General features: G+C 38.4%; 1 protein-coding gene across 3 annotated transcripts in view; it reads right to left on the bottom strand.

Moving 5' to 3' along the window:
- SLC35A1 (solute carrier family 35 member A1) overlaps nt 1–19,955 on the bottom strand; it is a 37,021-nt gene extending 17,066 nt beyond the window's left edge. For 2 of the 3 annotated variants that reach the window (XM_049897016.1, XM_049897007.1), the window contains exons 1-2: nt 19,879–19,955; nt 14,210–14,387 (exon numbers count right to left, since the gene is read on the bottom strand). In XM_049897016.1, the coding sequence (XP_049752973.1) occupies nt 14,210–14,387; nt 19,879–19,894 (194 nt within the window). In that variant the 5' untranslated portion in view covers nt 19,895–19,955. Of the gene's footprint in view, nt 1–14,209; nt 14,388–15,915; nt 16,470–19,878 lie in introns of those variants that run through there. The other variant, XM_049897026.1, reaches the window with a different exon arrangement.
- Between the last annotated feature and the right edge of the window lie 925 nt (nt 19,956–20,880).

The following is a 20,880-nucleotide window of genomic DNA, read 5'->3' as shown; positions in this document are numbered from 1 at the left end:
CAGCTGATGCAAAAGCTGCAGCAAGTTACCCAAAAGATCTAGCTAAGAGAACCGATGAAGGTGACTACACTGAACAACAGATTTGCAATGCAGATGAAACAGCCTTCTATTGGAAGAAGATGCCACCTAGGACTTTCTTAGCTAGAGAGAAGTCAACGCCTGGCTTCAAAGCTTCAAAGGACAGGCTGACTTTCTTGTTATGGCCTAACGCAGCTGGTGACTTTAAATGGAAGCCGATGCTCATTCAGCATTCTGAAAATCCTAGGGCCCTGAAGAATTATGCTAAGTCTACTCTGCCTGTACTGTCAATGGAACAAGAAAGCCAGGATGACAGCGTATCTGTTTACAACATGGTTTACTGAATATTTTAAGCCCACTGTTGAGACCTTCTGCTCAGAAAAAAAGATTCCTTTCAAAACATTACTGCTCATTGGCAATGCACCTGGCCACCCAAGAGCCTGATGGAGATGTCCAAGGAAATTAACATTGTTTTCAGGCCTGCTAACACGACATCCATTCTGCAGCCTATGGATCAAGAAGTAATTTCGACTTTTAAGTCTCACCATCTAAGAAATACATTTCATTCAACACACCACACAGGACATCTAGAAAAAAGCTCAATAAAGACACAGAAGATCTAAATGCCACATTCAACCAACTTGACCTTATAGACATATACAGAAAACTCCACCCCAGAGCAGCGAAGTATACTTTCTCTTCTAGCGCACATGAAACATTCTCTAGAATAGACATTTTAGGTCTTTAAAGCAAGCCTTAACAGAATCCAAAACACAGAAATATTACAAAGCATCTTCTCTATTAGGCCATAAAAGTAGAAATAAATAGCAGAAGAAGCAGGGAAAAGAAATCCAACACTTGGAAACTGAACGATACCCTGCACAAAAAAGACAGGGTTATAGGAGACATAAAGGATGGAATAAAGAAATTCAGAGAATCCACTGAGAATGAAAACACCTTTTATTAGAGCCTTTGGGACACAGCTAAAGCTGTGCTCAGAGGTCAATTCATATCCATAACTGCACACATACAAAAAGAAGAAAGCGTCAAAGACAAAAAATTATCCTTACAACTTGAACAAATAGAAAGAGAGCAACAAAAGAAACCCTCAAGCTCTAGAAGAAAGCAAATAATAAAAATTAAAAAGCTGTGCTCAGAGGTCAATTCATATCCATAACTGCACACATACAAAAAGAAGAAAGCGTCAAAGACAAAAAATTATCCTTACAACTTGAACAAATAGAAAGAGAGCAACAAAAGAAACCCTCAAGCTCTAGAAGAAAGCAAATAATAAAAATTAGAGCAGAATTAAATGAAATAGAAAAAAGAAAAACAATTGAAAGAATTAACAAAACCAAAAGCTCGTTCTCTGAAAAAAATTAACAAAATTGATAAACCACCGGCCAGACTGACAAAAGAAAAGCAGGGGATGAAGCAAATAACCCAAATAAGAAATGAGATTCATGATATCACAACAGACCCAACTGAAATTAAAAGAATCATATCAGATTCCTATGAAAAACTGTACTCTAACAAATTTGAAAACCTAGAAGAAATGGGTGAATTCTTAGAAACACTACCTACCTAAACTAATACAAACAGAGGTAGAACAACTAAGTAGACCCATAACAAAATAAGAGATTGAAAAGGTAATCAAAAAACTCCCAACAAAAAGAAAGTCCTGGCCCAGATGGCTTCACCGCAGACTTCTACCAAACTCAGAGAAGAGTTAACACCACTGCTACTAAAGGTATTTCAAAGCACAGAAAAAGAAGGAATACTCCCAAACTCATTCTATGAAGCCAGCATATCCCTGATACCAAAATCAGGTAAAGACACCACAAAAAAAGAAAACTACAAACCTATATCCCTCATGAACTTAGATGCAAAAATCCTCAACAAAATTCTAGCCAATAAAATTCAACAACATATCAAAAAGAATAATTCACCATGACCAAGTGGGATTCATACCAGGTATGCAGGAATGGGTTCAACATTAGAAAAACAATTAATGTAATCCATCATGTAAGTAAAACAAAAGACAAAAATCACATGATTTTATCAATTGATGGAGAAAAGGCGTTTGATAAAGTGGAATACCCATTCGTGATAAAAACTCTCGGCAAAATAGGAATAGAAGGAAAATTCCTCAGCATAATAAAGGGCATTTATACAAAGCCAACAGCCAACATCATCCTAAATGGATCGAGTCTGAAAGCATTCCCATTGAGATTGGGAACCAGACAAAAATGCCCTTTATCACCACCCTTATTCAACATTGTGCTAGAGGTCCTAGCCAGAGCAAATAGGCTACATAAAGAAATAAAGGGCATCGAAATTGGTAAGGAAGAAGTAAAAGTATCTCTATTTGCAGATGACATTATCTTATACACAGAAAACCCTAAAGAATCCTCAAGAAAACTACTGAAACTAAGAGTTCAGCAGATTATCAGGATACAAGATAAATGTACAAAAATCAGTTGGATTCCTCTATACCAACAAAAAGAACACTGAAGAGGAAATTACTGAATCAATACTATTTATAGTAGCGCACACGAAGATAAAATACTTAGGAATAAATTTTACCAGAGATGTAAAAGACCTATACAAAAAAAAAAAAAAAAATTGCAAGATACTACTGCAAGGAACCAAAAGAGACCTACATAAGTGGAAAAACATACCTTGCTCAAGGATAGGAAGACTTAACATTGTAAAAATGTCTACTCTACCAAAAGCCATCTATAGATACAGTGCAATTCTAATCTAAATTCCAACGACATTTTTTAATGAGATGGAGAAACAAATCACCAACTTTGTATGGAAGGGAAAGAGGCCCCGGATAAGTAAAGCATTACTGAAAAAGAAGAACAAAGCATGAGGCCTCACTCTACTGGATTTTAGTACCTATTATACCATCAAAGTAGTCAAAACAGGCTGGTACTGGTACAAGAGATACATAGACCAATGGAATAGAATTGAGAATCCAGACATAAATCCATCCACATATGAGCAGCTGATATTTGACAAAGGCCCAAAGTCAGTCAAATGTGGAAAAGACAGTCTGTTTAATAAATGGTGCTGGCATAACTGGATATCCACCTGTAAAAAATTGAAATAAGACCCATACCTCACATTATGCACAAAAACTTACCCAAAATAGATCAAAGACCTAAATATAAAATCTAAAATGATAAAGATCATGGAAGAAAAAATAAGGACAATTCTAGGAGCCCTAATACATGGCATAAACAGTATACAAAACATTATTAACAATGCAGAAGAAAAACTAGATAACCAGGAGATCCTAAAAATCAAACACCTATGCTCATCCAAGGGCTTCACCAAAAGAGTAAAAAGATTACCTACAGACTGGGGAAAAGGTTTTAGCTATGACATTTCCAATCAGTGCCTGATCTCTAAAATCTACACGATACTGCAAAAACTCAACTACAAAAAGACAAATCAATTAAAAAATGGGCAAAGGATATGAACAGGCACTTCACTAAAGAAGACATTCAGGCAGTGAACAGATACATGAGGAAATGCTCACAATCATTAGCCTTAGAGAAATGCAAATCAAAACTACAATGAGATTCCATCTCACTCCAACAAGGCTGGCATTAATCCAAAAAATACAAAATAATAAATGTTGGAGAGGCTGTGGAGTGACTGGAACACTTATACACTGCTGGTGGGAATGTAAAATTGTACAACCACTGTGGAAATACATTTAGCACTTCCTTAAAAAGTTAGAAATAGAACTACCATATGATCCAGCAGTCTCACTCCTTGGAATATATCCTAGAGAAATAAGAGCCTTTACACGAACAGCTACATGCATACCCATGTTCACTGCAGCACTGCTGACAATAGCAAAAAGATGGAAGCAACCAAGGTGCCCAGTGACAGATGAATGAATATGGAATATAAATTATGGTATATTCACACAACGCAATACTATGCATCAATAAACAAAGATGATTCCATGAAACATTTCATAACATGGAGGAATCTGGAGGTGTTATGCTCAGTGAAATTGGTCAGTTGCAAAAGGACAAATATTGTATAAGACCACTATTATAAGAACTCAAGAAACAGTTTAAACAGAGAAGAAAATGTTCTTTGATGGTTACGAGAGGGGGGAGGGAGGGAGGGAGGGAGAGGGGTTTTCACTAGTTAAGATAGTAGGTAAGAACTATTTTAGGTGAAGGGAAAGACAACACAGTGCAGGAGAGGTCAGCACAACTGGACTAAACCAAAGGCAATGACGTCTCCTGAATACACTGAACACTTAGAGGGCCAGCATAGTAGGCACAGGGCTTTGAGGACCATGGTTTCGGGGGACATCTAAGTCAATTGGCATAATAAAATCTATTAAGATAACATTCTGCATCCCACTTTGGAGAGTGGTGTCTGGGGTCTTAAATGCTAGCAAGCACCCATCTAAGATGCATCAACTGGTCTCAACCCACCTGGACCAAAAGAGAATGAAGAACACCAAAGACACAAGGTAATTATGAGCCCAAGAGACAGAAAGGGCCACATAAAGCAGAGACTACATCAGCCTGCGACCAGAAGAGCTAGATGGTGCCCGGCTACAACCCACGACTGCTCTGACAGGGAACACAGCAGAGAACCCCTGAGGGAGCGGGAGAGCAGTGGGATACAGACCTCAAATTCTTGAAAAAATACCAGACTTAATGGTCTGACTAAGACTAGAATGACCCCAGTGGTCATGGTCCCCAAACCTTCTGTTAGCCCAAGACAGGAACCATTCCCAAAGCCAACACTTCAGACAGGGATTGGACTGGACAATGGGATAGAAAACAATACTGGTGAAGAATGAGCTTCTTGGATCAAGAAGACACATGAGCCTATGCTGGCATCTCCTGTCTGGAGGAGAGATGGGAGGGTGGAGAGAGTCAGAAGCTGGCCGAGTAAACACAAAAAGAGAGAGTGGAGGGAAGGAGTGTGTTGTCTCATTAGGGGGAGAGCAATTAGGGGTATATAGCAAGGTGTGTATAAATTTTTATATGAGAGACTGACTTGATCTGTAAACCTTCACTTAAAGCACAATAAAACTTTACAAAAGAAAAATACATCTCATAAGGCTAGAGCTGCCATAGCTAGTGATTCCCCTGATGGATGTGGACAAAGTAAATTGAAAACGTTCTGGATAGGATTCACCATCCTAGATGCCATTGAGAACGTTTGTGATTCATGAGAAGTGGTCAAAATATCAACATTAACAGGAGTCTGGAAGAAGTTGATTCCAGTCCTCATGGATGACTTTGAGGGGTTCAAGGCTTCAGTGGAGGAAGTAACTGCAGCTGTGGTGGAAACTGCAGGAGAACTACAATTAGAAGTGGAGCCTGAAGATGTGACTGAATTGTTACAATCTCATGATAAAAATTCTAATGGATGAGGAGTTGCTTCTTATGGATGAGCAAAGAAAGTGGTTTCTTGAGATGGAACCTACTACTGGTGAAGATGCTGTGAACATTGTTCAAATGACAACAAAGGTTTTATATTACATAAAAATCGTTGATAAAGCAGCGGCAGGTTTTGAGAGGACTGATGCTAATCTTCAAAGAAGTTCTATTGTGGGTAAAACGCTATCAAACAGCATCACGTGCTACAGAGAAATCTTTCATAAAGGAAGATTTAAATAATGTGGCAAATTTCATTGCTATCTTAAGAAACTGCCACGGCCACCCCAACTTTCAGCAACCACCACTCTGGTCAGCAGCCATCAACAAGACCCTCCACCAGCAAAAAAGATTACTACCCACCGAAGGCTCAGATGATGGTTATCACTTTTTTAGCAATAACATATTTTTTAATTAAGGTATGTACATTGTTTTTTAGACACGATGCTACTGCACACTTAACAAACTACTCTATAGTGTAAACCTATCTTTCATACTCACTGGGAAATTAAAAAAAAATTCATGTGACTTGCCTTGGTGCAGTGGTCTGGAACCAAACTCCCAATATCTCTGAGGTATGCCTGTACCGATCAGCAACCACCATAGAAATAACTGTTTCAGGAAAGACTCATCAACAGAGGATAACACTAGTGAGTGAAAGTGTGATAAGAAACATTATCTTTACCTAGTTTCAAAGTGTCTCTCTATGAGATACTTATTAATTATAAAGATGAAAATGGTAACTTTACAGTGGAAAAACAGAGCAGACTCAACTTTAATCAAGAGATCAAAGTTACATCACCAGTAGTGGGACAAAAGTATCATATGCCTCATGATATAACACACTGAGAATACAACACCATTCCTGTCGTATCCCTGACCTCCAAAAAAACTGAATATAATCATAAAAAAACATCGAATAAACATATATAGAAAGACAGTCTACAAAATAAATGGTCTATGCTCTTCAGCAATATCAAAGACATAAAAGAAGAAGGAAGATGGGAGAACTGTTCCAGATTAAAGGAACTAGAGACATGACAGCTAAACCTCAAGTACGATCCTGAACTGGATCTCAGTCGAGGAAAAACAATTATTTTGCTATAAAGGACCTTAGTGGGGCAACGGCAAAATCTGTCTATGGTTAGTAAATTAGGTGATAGTACTATTTGAGTACCACTGATGTCTTGATTTTGATCATTTTATTGTGATTAAAGGTCCCTGTTGTTAGGAAACATGCAATGAAGAATTTAGGGACAAAGGGGCATCTGGTCTACAACTTACTCTCAAGCTGTTCAGAAAAAAATTACACACACATACAAATGCATACACAGAGAAAATATAATAAAACATACATGGTAAATTGTTAACATTTGGAAATAAAGAGTTCAAAAAGAGAAAAAATAAAATTATTGGAAATTACTGATATGTGTAACAATGTCAGTAAGTACTTATCTCTGTCCTGGATTACCAAAAACTGCTTATTTCATTTGTCTGAAAGACTCATAATCTGAAAACTAAAGATCAAGGAACTTGTCTTCTAATCCTATCACTGCCAATGAAAACTTCTCTCAGCCCGAGACTTCTCATCACAGCTAAAATAGAGGTCCATGAATGAAATGAAAACTAGCTGTATTTACCTGCATGTTTCCCTCACCTGTTTCTAAACGGGGACACGAAAAGTTGCTTCCTTAATACCACCATTCTCTGGCACCCTGCAACAATCCTGAATGTCTGAAGGCAGCAAATTTAGTTGCTGCAGTCTCAGAGGTAGGTAGATGTGTGGCACTTTACAAAACACAGTTTGACAGTGATTAACAGCTGGTATTCTGCATAGTTGCTTGCTTTCTAAAGAAAAGAAGTTAGATATCTGCTAATGAGGTTTTCAAACATGCATTTTTCACAATAGCCCCCAAAAGGGGCATTATTCTTTGGCTTTACAGGGCAATCATAACTTACATCAATAATTTGTTTAAGTGGTTTCCTCATAATTTATTACAGTTTTCTTGGAGATCACACCAATGTATGCATTTCTCTGCCTCCTGTTCTTTAAACACATCCTAAAAGGAATAAGATTTTGCTTTTTTTCTGAAGAAATGAAAATGAAATCCATAATCTTTTTAGCCCCAATATATATCAGGCACTCTTCACTGAAAGACGTCTATGTTTATTCTAAGAAGTTAAATAACCTGAACATATCAGGGAGAAAAAACTCAAGTTAATTGCACTGATAAGGTTTTAGTTTTTTTAAATATTATAAATAAGTAGGGCAAAGAAAAGAACTGGGATTAAAAATAAGATTAAACTATGGTATTCCAGTGTTTTAGCAAGCCAGCTATATGCTCCAGCCTATACGCTAAACAAAGTTTTCACCACTCGAATACAGTGAATGTTTGAACACTCCTTGCCCCAGGGGATGCAAGCCCTACTCCTACTCTGCGGTAGGGAAAAGGGAAGAGAAAAAGCCAAAGAGAATGGGGTCTCAGTCATTTGACCCACATTGTCATTCAGGGCTCTGTCCAGTAAGACTCTCTAGTTATGAAAACCCACTATGCCTTAAATCCTGACAACGAAACGGGCATTTCATTTAAAACTTGGGTCTGGAAGCTTTTATATTTAATAGTTTTTCTTTTAAAACTAGTAAGGGTTTGTTCCCTTTTTTTTTCAAAAAATTCAACTCTAAATCTAGTAGTATGTTATCTATTTTTTTTTAAGTTAACTTTATACTATTTTCCTGAGAGTATGGGAAAACACACTATATTCATTATCAAGACCTAATTTTTTTGTTAAAGTTTTCTTCAAGTTCTAAACTTTTTGTTATTTCTGATACAATAATTCTCCTGCAGTATCCTGATATCATTATTCTTTCTCTCAGATGATAAAAAATATTGCTTCTACTTTGAAAACAAAGAAAAAGTCTTTTTTAGCTCTATAGAAAGAATTATTTCAACACTGTATGGTAAAGGATTTTTAAGCAAATGTAAATTCCCAAAAATATGAAATCAATTTTAGTTTTTTGTGTACAGCAAATCACCTCATAAAATTTTCAAGTAACAAATATTTTCTGATATTTAGAAGTTTCCCCATTAGAGCGATATGTTGACTGACATCCAACCTGTGTTTTTTAACATCCTATTTGCCTTTGCTCTATTTTTTTTAAATACCAATTTGAATAAGTGTACAAAGAAATGACAGCATTAAAAGTATCTAAAAAATCTTTTACTTCTTTGCAAGCTTCACACCACTAAGTCTAAAAGACAGATATAAAGTTTTAGGCGCTTTCATTTGCTGCAACCCTTTTCAGTTCATTCTTCGTGGCTCAATCATAGCATGGCCATACTTTTCATTCATCTTTTTCTAATTCCAAACTGCTTCAGGTGAAGTATTAAAACCCAGGTGTCCTTTCAACATCTAGAACTAACTTTCAATATTTCCAAACTGTGTGCCGTCAAGTCGATTCCAACTCACGGCGAGTCTATAGGACAGCGTATAACTGTCCCACAGGATTTCCAAGTCTATTATCTTTACAGGAGCTGATCACCAGGTCTTTTCTACCATGGAGTAGCTGGTGAGTTCCAGCTGCCAACCCCTCCGTTAGAAGCCTGTCCCAAACTCATAGCTGTGGTTTAGTTTCATTACCAACTCTCACCATACACTGCTGAATAAGCTGAAAAAACAATCACAATGTGCTGTAACATTTCATTTTGAAATTTATTCACTTTCAATCTGTGACCTCATAGGGTAAAACAATTTTTCTTTATCTTTATCTTTTATAATTCAAAAAAATTTAACATTTTTCACGGACATCTTCTTAAAAGTAAACCCTTTGTTCCAAGAAATAAAATATTTTTCTTAGAGTATCAGGTGTTTTCTACCAGTGTGTTTCAAATAAGAATGTAATAACATATTTCTCCATAAAAATTAGGATTCACTGTAAATTTCAGTGGTTTCAAATGCATTTCACTTCTTTCTGAATTTTTTTCCAATGCGTTTTCCACCTAGAAACTCCTTGTGTGTTTTTTTTTTTAATATTTTATTGTATTTTCAGTAGCAGGTTCCCATTCAACAATTTCTACACATATCATTCAGTGATGCTGGCTACATTCTTCACACTATATCAACACTCTTATTATTTCTGTTGCAGTTGTTCCATCCTCATTAACCTCAACCTTCTCATCTATGCTTTGGAGTAATTGTTGACCATTTGGTCTCATATAGAGGGTTTGTTTGTTTTTTTTTTAACAGTGTAGTACTTAAGGGTGACATTTTTTACTTTATGAGCTAAACTGCTATTTAGCTAAAAAGTGACTTGACAAGATAGTTTCAGTTCAAAGATTAAAGAATATCTCAGGGTAATAGTCTCAGGAATTCCACTGTCTCACCAGGTCCAGTAAATCTGGATTCTTCTCCACAGCCAAATTATTGTTGGCTATAGAAATAAAAAAAAAATTTTTTTTATAGAAATGTCAAATGCCAACTACTAAAATTCTGTACATCATAATTCATTACTTTTCCCTGATTGGCTTTGGTCGTGCTTACAAAGTGCTCACAAAATGAACACTGGTAAACGTTCATCCAAAACCAAAATCCTCTACCTTATGCTGGTGACAAATATAGCAGTTAATTACAGATGATGATGATGATGACGATGACGATGATGAAGTACAGTATTCGATTTTTCCACACTGCTGTTAATTTCAATACCACTATTTGACCTGACTGGTGAATTTTTAGAAATTTTTGTGCTTTTATTTTGACGTAATTTGACATAATTCCCCACAGAACCCACAGCCCATTGCCACTGAGTTGGTTTCAGTTCATAGCAACCCCATAGCACAGAGTAGAACTGCCCGATAGGGTTTCCAAGAAGCAGCTGGTGGATTCGAACTGCTGACCTTCCGGTTAGCTGCCAAATGTTTAACCACTGCACCACGAGGGCCCCAATTTCCCAAAAAAGTCTCCATAAAACAAATTACAATTGATCATACTTGTAAGACTGAATAACTGAAGAGGAGTAAGAAATACTGCACATAAAACAATGCAAAGCCAAAAAAGCACCAAAATAAAAGGTCTGCACAGGTGGGTTGGCAGAACACCAGCCCGAATGCCGGGTTATACCAAAGGTGTCATTGCTTTTGCCATGACTTCAACTTATAGTTTAAAATGTCATGCATGCTTTAACAGTCCTATTTAATTCCTGAGTTATAATGTTTTGCCCCTTTGGAAAATGAAGAACAAGGAGAGGAAACAGGCTCCCCTATGCCTCTTCTTCCAATTCCCTTGTATTTCTTCTTAAGGAAGCAAAGCCTTAACACTTTATGAATTTATTAAATTCTATGTTGTTCAATGGACATTGTTGTGGAGTTTTGAACATAAGAGACCTTCACTTTTGCAATGTTGTCTTTTAAAGGTACCATAAGGCCTCTCACTTATCTGATATCACCCAGAATCAAGAATGCCATAATAAAAGTAAATTTCCAGAAAACTGAATCTTGGTAAGCCAGAAACAGTGAGGGGTGTGAGATTTTAGCCTCTTACAAGCTAATAAGTTTCTTACCTACAAGATAAATTTTAAACTCAAATATATTCAAGCTTTCCACTACCTGGTCCCACATTATTTTTCTGGTCTTTTCTCCTGCCCCAAGCCTTTTCAGAGTATTCTTCTTCACATGATCATCAGTAATCATGTTTGTGTTTACTGATTTATTTTCTGTCCCATTCACCAAACCTGAATGCCAAGCAAGCAGTTGTTGTTGTTGTTGTTGTTGTTATTAGGTGCTGTCAAGTCAGTTCCAACTCATAACTACCCTATGCACAACAGAATGAAACACTGCCCGGTCCTGCAGCATCCTCACAATTGTTGCTATGTTTGAGCCCACTGTTGCAGCCACTGTGTCAATCCACCTCATTGAGGGCCTTCCTCTTTTTTGCTGACCCTCTACTTTACCAAGCAATCAGACAATGTTCTGCTGCTATTCATAAGGTTTTCACTGGCTAATTCTTTTCAGATCCTTCTTCCTACTCTGTCTTAGTCTGGAAGCTCAGCTGAAGCCTGTACACCACTGGTGACTCTGCTGATGCCTGAATACTGGTGGCATAACTTCCAGCATCTCAGCAACACACTAGCCCCCACAGTACAACAAACTGACAGACACGCAGGGGATGCAAGCAGAGTCCATATCTATTGCATTCATACCTATACACCCAGCCTTCAGTATAATAACTTTCACATAGAAATCACTCGATTAATACTTGTTAAATGAAATAGAAAGTATTTAAATGTAATTTGTCTGTTTCTGCCTACAAGTCTATAGACTTTTCCCCTGCCCTCACCAAAATACATCCTAAAAGCTGTATGAATTCTCATCTGCCCATGTGAATCAGATCCACCCCTCTCCTAAATCCTCCCCCAAGCAAGCCAGTCTACATTCATCTTTCTGTAGCTTCATACCACTCACCTAGCATGCATCAGACACTGCCGTATTATTAGCTATATGTAGGTCTGTATCCCCATCTCAACTATAAATTTTCTGAGTAGTACATTGTCAACAGCTGCCTCAGAGTCCAGTACCTAGAAGCTGCTCAACAATGACTGACTTTAACATCATTTAAACTTTAATTTGAAAACTGAAGAGTTTTCCATTTGCACTTTTACAAACTGTCTTTATTTTGCTTAAACAGAAAAAAAGTTAAGGATAAAATTTAGAGAACTGACTTTTCTCATAATTAAAACTATCCTACAAGCATAATTTTGCCCCTCGAATACAATAATTTGAAATTTAGCTTAAAATCAAATTGTAAACAACTCTAATGTCCTTTAAATGGTGAATGGATAAACAAACTGCAGTTTAACCACAGAATGGAAGACTACTTCTCAGCAATAAAAAGGAATAAACTACTGATACATCAACAGATATGGATGACTCTCAAATGCATTATGCTAAATGAAAGATGCAAGACTCAAAAGGCTATATGCAATATGATTTCATTTATATGATATCATGGGAAAGAAAAACTATAGGGACAGAAAACAGATCAGGGGTTGGGAATGGAAGAGAAAGGCTGACTACAAAGGGGCAGAGGGAATGCTCTGAGATGAGGGAACTGTACTGTATACATCTGGCAAAGCTCACAGAACTATACACTAAAAGACATAAATTTTATGATATAAAACATACCTCAATAGAGCTTACCGAAAAAAAATTTTTACAAAAACAAAATATAGCAGCCCAGAACGAGAACATTTATCACTAGACCAGTCAAGCAACAAATACACTAGGAGCTAGCAAGCTGTTAAGCCCCTGGGATACATAAGGAAGGCAGCTGATTGGTCAGCACACTGGCTACATGTCTGGCATGAGGATATGGAGGCTCAAAACCTACAGAGAGTGAGATCCAAGAACGGCAAATGGCTCTGCAGCAGTCAGTGCTCACTGCTGTACCACTAGGAGTTCCCAAAGTAGCACTTCAGCTTCGTCTAAAAGCCAACAGCTCCCACCTGTACATATTTTAAAAACTAAGAAAATTTTTATATTTGCCATTTCCGCTAGAAAAAAAAATGCATTTTCAAAAACGAAAGACTGCAAGAAAACTATCAATCCTAGATCTAATCCTCACTTTTAGAACCAGAAAGAACTTGATCAAATAAAATCCCTTATCTGTATGTAAATACTACCACTACCACCACCACCATTTAGTATGGGCTTACTGTGCATCAACCACCATGCTAGGTAATTTACCTACAGGATTTTATTTCACTCTCAAAACTCTATATTATTTTCCTCAACCGAAAAAGCAAAGAAACTAAGGCTTAGAGAGGTTAAGAAATGTATGCATAGCCATAATCCCCAGTGAGTCTAGGATTAAAAATAGGTCTGTCTCACTCCAAAGCCCCTATTCTCAACCCTCTCTTATACTGCATCCTTAGCTAAAACAATTCTTATATGATGTTACTGACTCAAAGCCCAGAACTAACACATATTAACAATGTGATCTTGAGGAACCTCAGATGCTGTATTGATAAAATGGGGATAATTATAGTACTTACCTCAAAAATGTATAAAGATTAAATGAGATAATTCATGAAAAGCACTTAGCATAGAGCACACAAAAATGTCAACTATTATCTTTTATCCCTCTTAAAGCAAAGGTCAGGAATTTTTTTCTGTTAGGATAAAATAGCAAATATTTTAGGATTTGTGGGTCATATGCTCTTTGTTGCAAGAAAAACAGGCGGCAAGCTGCATTTGGCCCAAGGCTCATAATTTCCCCCATCCCCTTTCTAGAGCAGGGTTCTCAGGCCTGGACACTCCTGACATTTTAGACTGGATAATTCTTTGTTCTGGAGGGTTATCTTGTGCATTGTAGGATGTTTAGCAGCATCCTTGGCCTCTACCCACTAGATGCCAGCAGTATCCGCCCAGTTGTGACAACCGAAAATATCTCCTGGTGGGTAGGGGGAGGTAAAACTGCCCCAGGTTAAGAAACATTACTCTAAAAAAAAAGAAAAAAAACCAAACCCATTACCATCGAGTTGATTCATAGCGACCCTATAGGACAGAGAACTGCCCCATAGGGTTTCCAGGGAGCACCTGGTGGATTCGAACTGCCAACCTTTTGATTAGCAGCTGTAGCACTTAACCACAACACTACTCTACAGCAATCAAAAATATAAAGAGATGTAGCTTGAATTTTCTAATTAAAAAAGTATCTTAACTAAGTGGAAAAAATAATTTTACATACTAAAAGGTATTTATACTTACTTAGCTAAAATTCCCACACTTAGCAATAACTTTATAACTTCAGTAATACACACAGCTGTGGTGGAAAAGTAGAGTTCTTTGTCTGATGTCCTTGTATATCTCAAAGCTATGGTGTAAGCTGCAGCCACCAGGGTCATCACTATCAAGCAGTATAACTTGAATAACAAACTGACATTCTCTGGAAAATATGTGAAACAAAAACATTATTGAGTAGAGAATATTATGTATATAAAAGTTTGCTGTTATAGCCCAAATGCTTTCCAATTTCAAGTACAAAATACTTTTTAAAATCAATGACATTTAAAAATTTATTTCAAAACAATATTTTCCAATTACATGAATACAACAAACACAGAAAACACAGCTGACTTTAAATATCGACTTCAGTTAGGCATTAGTTTTGTTCCTGGGAGTGCCCCAATTACAAGATCATATGATATACTAACTCTAGGTTGTTGTTAGGTGCCATCGAGCCGATTTTAACTCATAGCATAGCAACCCCATGTGACAGAGTAGAACTGTAATCTAAACTGTAATCTTTATGGGAGCAGATTACCAAGTCTTTCTCCTGAGAAGCCAGTGGGTGGGTTCAAACCGCCAACCTTTTGGTTAGCTGCCGAGAGCTTAACCATTGTGCCACCAGGGTTCATGTTTTAGATATCTTTACGATTACAAATTTATCAAAGCAAAGCATGAAAACAACTGTAGTAATGTGTATTCCAAATGTAACAACAGCAGAAAGAAAAGGAGTACCTAAGAGATAACAGTAGGGCTTATGGAAGTTTATCATAATAAAAAACAAATTCCATCTAGCTTCTCATTTCACTGCATTATGCAGAGAAATAGTTCATAACACAAACAAGAAAGACTGAAGCTCTGTGAAACTTGAAATGCAGGAAATACACAATTTATAAATAATTTAAGAACTGCCTGCAAGTATATCGGAGCCACAGCCATCACTCAGGCACCAAGACCACCTCTAGCCCTTGATGTCTTCTGATCAAACACCTTCAATAAAACCACAAACACTGGGGATAAGTACAAGGTCCTCCTTCTGCCCTCCCTCATACTTCCTTACTCCCAGCCTTTCTCTAACACTGCATCATCCAAAGTTCAGACTATTTCTACTTTCTTTACCTACCTCCCTTCTCTCACCCCCTAGCTCTCCATAACTTCCATCCAAATCTTCCAAAGTTCAAACTATTTCTACTTTCTTTACCTACCCACCTCCTCTCATCCCCCAGCTCTCCATACCTTCCATCCAAATTTCCAAAGCTCAAACTGTTTGCAATCTCTTTACTTACCTGGTGGCTCCGTGGTAAAGAGCTATGGCTGCTACCCAAAAGGCTGGCAGTTCAAATCCACCAGCCACTCCTAAGAAACCCTATGGGGCAGTTCTACTCTGTCCTACAGGGTCACTATGAGTTGGAAGCAACTCAACAGCAATGGGTTTGGGTTTTTTTTGGTTTTTTACCTACCTACTTCCTCTCATCCCCCAGCTTTCCATAACTTCCATCCAAATCTTCCAAAGTTCAAACTATTTCTACTTTCTTTACCTATCTCCCACCTCTCATCCCCCAGCTCTCCTTAACCTCCATCCAAATATTCAGGCTCAGATTAAACAGGGATCAGCAAACTTTTTCTTTATTAAATATTTTAGGCTTTCCAGGCAACAAAGAAAAATTGAGGATATTATAAGTACTTACGTGACAAGAAAACAAATTCTCGAAAATTCTTTGACAAAATTCAAAATGTAGTAATAATTGAGTACAATGCTTTGTAATATAAGTCCACTAATGAGAAGAATGCAATGATCATGAAGATAGCATAGGACTGGGCAACGTTTCATTCTGTTAAACATAAGGTCACCGTGAGTCAGAGCCGACTGCATGTCGACTAACAAGAAGAATGGAATTCTTTTTGGGGGGGGGCGGAGGGTAACATTTCACTTAACTTGGGCTCAAAGTTAGCATTCCTTCATCAAATCAATTGCAAATATTCATCTGTAAAACCCATTCTTAGCTCTCAGGCCATGCAAAAATAGGAAATGAGCCGGATTTGGCCAAGGGGCCACACAACCCCAGGTTAAGAGTTCAAAGGGACATAGGTTGATTCTGGACTACTACTGTACCTACAGTATGTGCTAAGTACACTTTAATTCACTGCTTTGGGAACCTAATCATAATTTAAATGCAAAGGATGATAAAACTTCCACACCAATTATCTTTACATTTGTAAAACAGGAACTTACAAGAAAACAGATTCTTCAATATAAGTATTTTCCACTGGAGGAATTAAAGAAATGAGTTAAAACAATTTGCAAATTGCAGGCAAATCTGTAAAATTACATCAGGTATTAACTGAAAAGTAATAAGGTAGCACAGAAGAAATAAAGCTTTTATCTGCCTAAACTTTCTTTCCAAAGATCTGTTTATGTTTGAAAAAACAGCAGCGTTTATGTAAAAGGAAGTGAAGGAGATCACAATACTGCCTTTGTTCTAAACTTTCCTACACTAGGGATAAATGTATGCCTTCAAAAAATAAACAGCAATAATCTTTAATTACTCAGTGGAGGAGAAAACATTTCCCATCTTCTAGATTAACAGTGAGCAAACTATGGCTCTCATCATGTTTTTATACAACCTGCAAGCTCAAAATGGTTTCACATTTTTAAATGGTTGACAAGAAATATGAAGATAACAATTTGTGACATGTGACGATCACATAAAATTTAAATTTTAATGTCCAAAAATAAAGTTTTATTGGAACATAGGTAAGCCAAAAACCAAACCCACTGCCATCGAGTCAATTCTAACTCATAATGACCCTATAGGACAGAGGAGAACTGTCTCAGGGTTTCCAAGCTTGTTATGTTTACAGAAGGTAGCTACCACATCTTTTTTCCTCGGAGCAGCTGGTGGATTCAAACCACTGGACTTTTAGTTAGCAGCTGGTCACTTTAACCACTGTGCCACCAGAGCTTCCTGGAACATAGGTTAGCTCATTTATTTACATACTGCCAATGGCTTCTTTTACCCAACAATAGCAGAACTGAGTAGTTGTCACAGAAATCAACCTGGCCCTTTACTGAAAAATTTGCCAAACCATGTCCTAGATTATCATTTTCATAAAAAGAAAGTTTAGGGCTGTCAAACTAAAAACTACTTTATTTTAGGTATTATATAGGTTCCGGATTCCAAAAACTACACAGTGAATGTTTAAACACTAAACCAAATATTTATAGCCTGCAAACATACTCTGACCTGTAATACTATTTTCTTATCAGCTTTGAAAATATTTACGTAATGATTACATGAGAATACGTATTATATTCTTGAAAATAACTACTGATCTAAGTGGAAGGGTAATCAAATAAATTTAGATATTTGTAAAACATACAGGGTTTTGGCAGGGAATATCATTTTTAAAGTATATTAAAGGAATTTTTCAAAAATAATATTCTAAGTATGACTTTCCATCCTTCAGTTTAACATTAGATCAAAATATCTCTTCACTCCATTCACAAATTATCCAGTATGAGATTTCAATTACCAGCAATTTTAATTTTTCAGGGTTAATATCATAAAATCCATGACATGTAATCATATTAAATTTTGCTGAGGATTTAAATCATGCCCACAGTCAGTGACTATAGATCTAGCCCACAACTCAACTGTATGCAACGTCTTAACCTTCATCGTATTCTGCCTCTCACAAGTTCACATTAGTCCCCACAAATATTTGTTTCTATGTGGAAAATGGCCCCACAAAGAAAGCCAACAACTGCAAATGACAGTGACAGAAATGAAGGGGTCTAAAAATCAATAGTCCTTAACTAAAAATATAAGTCTTGGATAAAGCACAGAACAGTTTCTGTGAATTGATCAAGTCTGCTCTATAATTTACATCTTTCGATAAGTGTGCCAAAAATTTTAATAGCTTATTAAATCACTCTTGTTCTATATTTATAGGCGCATTTAAGGTGTTGTTATACTTTTCAGTTATATTTTACTATAGTTTATGGAGGACATTATTTTTAAGACCTGAGAATTTGGAAATTCAGGAGACCCAGATATAACCTGGGTTATATCAAATCTGCCAGGCGCTGCTTGGAAGCTCTATGGAGCAGTTCTACTCTGTGCTGTAGGGTCGCTATGAGTTGGAATCAACTCGACGGCACTGGGTCTGGGTGAAGATAAAACCTTTGTGAATATTAAACTACTGAAACTGCAAACTATGCAATTTTCTATTATTCATTTCTAGTAGACACAGGAAACCCTGGTGGCACAGTGGTTAAGAGCTACAGCTGCTAAACAAAAACATCGGCAGTTCAAACCCACTAGGCGCTCCTTGGAAACCCTATGGGGCAGTTCTACTCTGTCCTATAGGGTCGCTATGAGTTGGAATCAACTTGACGACCATGGGTTTAGTTTGGTTTGGTTTGGTTTTTAGGAGGCACAACCAATATTTATTGGCAATAAGGCTAGATCTGTAAAATATTGCACCAATTTCAAATAATTCAGTTCTGTAATTTTCAAGTTTTTGTTTCTCATTATGCTGCTGTCCCTATTGTATGTTAGTTATCAAAACACTTTTTTTCCTTTTACTTCCTATATTGCCACAAAATAGACTCTTAAGGTTGGACTTATATGAAATGGGAGAATGCATAAAAACAGCATATGCCATTACAGACAATGCCCATGGGCAGGGCTTTAATGATAACTGTGGACTCCCCAACCAGGAAAATAATCTGGCAACCCTGCAACAGGATATTCTTCAAATATTTGTTCAACATTTATTAAGAGCTGAAACCAAGAGCTCTATGGGGGACAGGTGGAGGAAGAATCAGAGTGTCACCCAACTCCTGCTAGCTACAGTTCTATCTTCCAGAAATTCAGTTCTGGTCCCTGCTTACCATACCCTAGTCAGCAAAACAAAATCGTGAGGACTTAATCAAACTCCCCCTCCTTAAATGGCAATTAGTCACCAGATATTATCACCCGAAAGTACCAATCCTTGGGGGAGGAGGATGGATCTCACCTCCCACCCAAAATACCAATGCTCCTTCTAACCACAAACATTTCTTCTTGGGAATTCTGTTAACAAGGGTTTTCTCCATCTCGCTACGGTTATCAGTGCTGTTTTAACCCTCCAGGGATGTTTTTAGTGGCTGTGACACAGACCAGCTGCTGCTTGGGCTCTGCACCCGGAGCATGCCCTTAAGTTTCTAAGCATCTGCAGGGCAGGAGACGCAGAAGAGACCGCAGTCGCGGTGAACCGGGCCAGAACGAAGAACTGTCTTGCCTCCCGCTGGATGATAGGAGTCCAGTGCCGGACGTGCGCCCGGGTCCGCTTCCGGCTCCGCCGCAGCCTGGGCCAGACTGGATTCGGCTCCCACCCACAACCAGCTCGTCGAGGCAGGCACGTTCTCGGACAGCCGAACCGGCCGGCGCGGAGTCCGTCGCGCCGAGAGCAGCCCGCAATAGGAGGCTGGTTGCCCCGCACTGCCCAGAGAGGCGGCTGAGCGGACTCAAGCCAGGGAGCGGCTCAAGAGGAACTGCCGCCCGACAGGTGCCGACAATTGCTGACGCTCGTCCACCACCGCCCCCCGCAGGCTCCGAGCTCTAGCCGCGCCCGCTCTCGGCCCTCCCGGTGCCCCTCAGCCTCACCTTTTGGGGCAGCCATGGTGCCCCGACAGCCCCGCGCGGAACTGACGCGCGCCCCCCTCCGCGCTCCGTGCGCAAGTCGCGGGGGACCGCCCACTATGGTCATAGAGACGAAAAACGCTCGGCCTAGAGCGCCTCGCTGACCGACCGCCCAGCTGCCGACCACCCAGCTAAGAACTGAGGTTAAGGCCAGAACGCTGAGCCACTTCCAAACAAGGGAAGGACCCGGAGAGAGGACAGGCCTTTACGGCCGAGTCTTGGGTGACAGGTGTGTAAGACTCAGTTGGAAGGTGTTGTTAAGTAAACTACAACTCCCAGCCGGCTCAGGGAGCGGAGTCGAGGGAGCGGAGCGTCACCTTCTGGGAATTGTATTCCCTGCAAAGGGGGACTAGGCGGCAGATGAGGATTAGCGGTTAGATTTAGTGATTCGATCCGGTCAAAGATGTTGGAAAAACCTCCAGAAATCGTAAACAGGGACAGATTATCCAGTAGGCAAGGTAAGCACCCGTGATGATCTGTAGTGCAGACCACGTATTTGTAGTGCAGACCACATGTCTGTAGTGAACAATTTAAGATTTTTCATCATATCAAAGATTCTCCTTGGAGGTATGGCAGGCGTCTGTCTCCCAAACGCACAGCACCTTCCTACAAAATTAAAGCCTCTTTTCAAATTTGTAAGCCTTGAAAGGGAGGGATGAGACCCAGTAAATAAGCAGGGGCTTACTTGTGCTTACTAACCTGTAGTCAACAGTTTCACATGGGTTTCACCACGTTTGATGTTCACTACAGATGATCTGGTAAGCAAGGTAAGAGCCGTGCTTACCATGTCTATTGTATAATCTGCCCCATATCATAAAAAAAATTTTTTTAATAAGGTAGAAATTACTTTCAGCAATTCTTTATAACTTCCACCTCACACATTACCTTCCATAGTTATCCCTTGTTTAAATTAAATACAATTTATATTACATATTTGTTTAGAAGTCTTGTGCCTGCGTCCTTGTG

The sequence above is a fragment of the Elephas maximus genome, chromosome 1 (genome assembly GCF_024166365.1).
Source record: "Elephas maximus indicus isolate mEleMax1 chromosome 1, mEleMax1 primary haplotype, whole genome shotgun sequence".
Taxonomy (NCBI): domain Eukaryota; kingdom Metazoa; phylum Chordata; class Mammalia; order Proboscidea; family Elephantidae; genus Elephas; species Elephas maximus.
The sequence above is the reverse complement of the archived record's forward strand: the minus strand, read 5'-3'. Positions and strand labels throughout refer to the sequence as shown.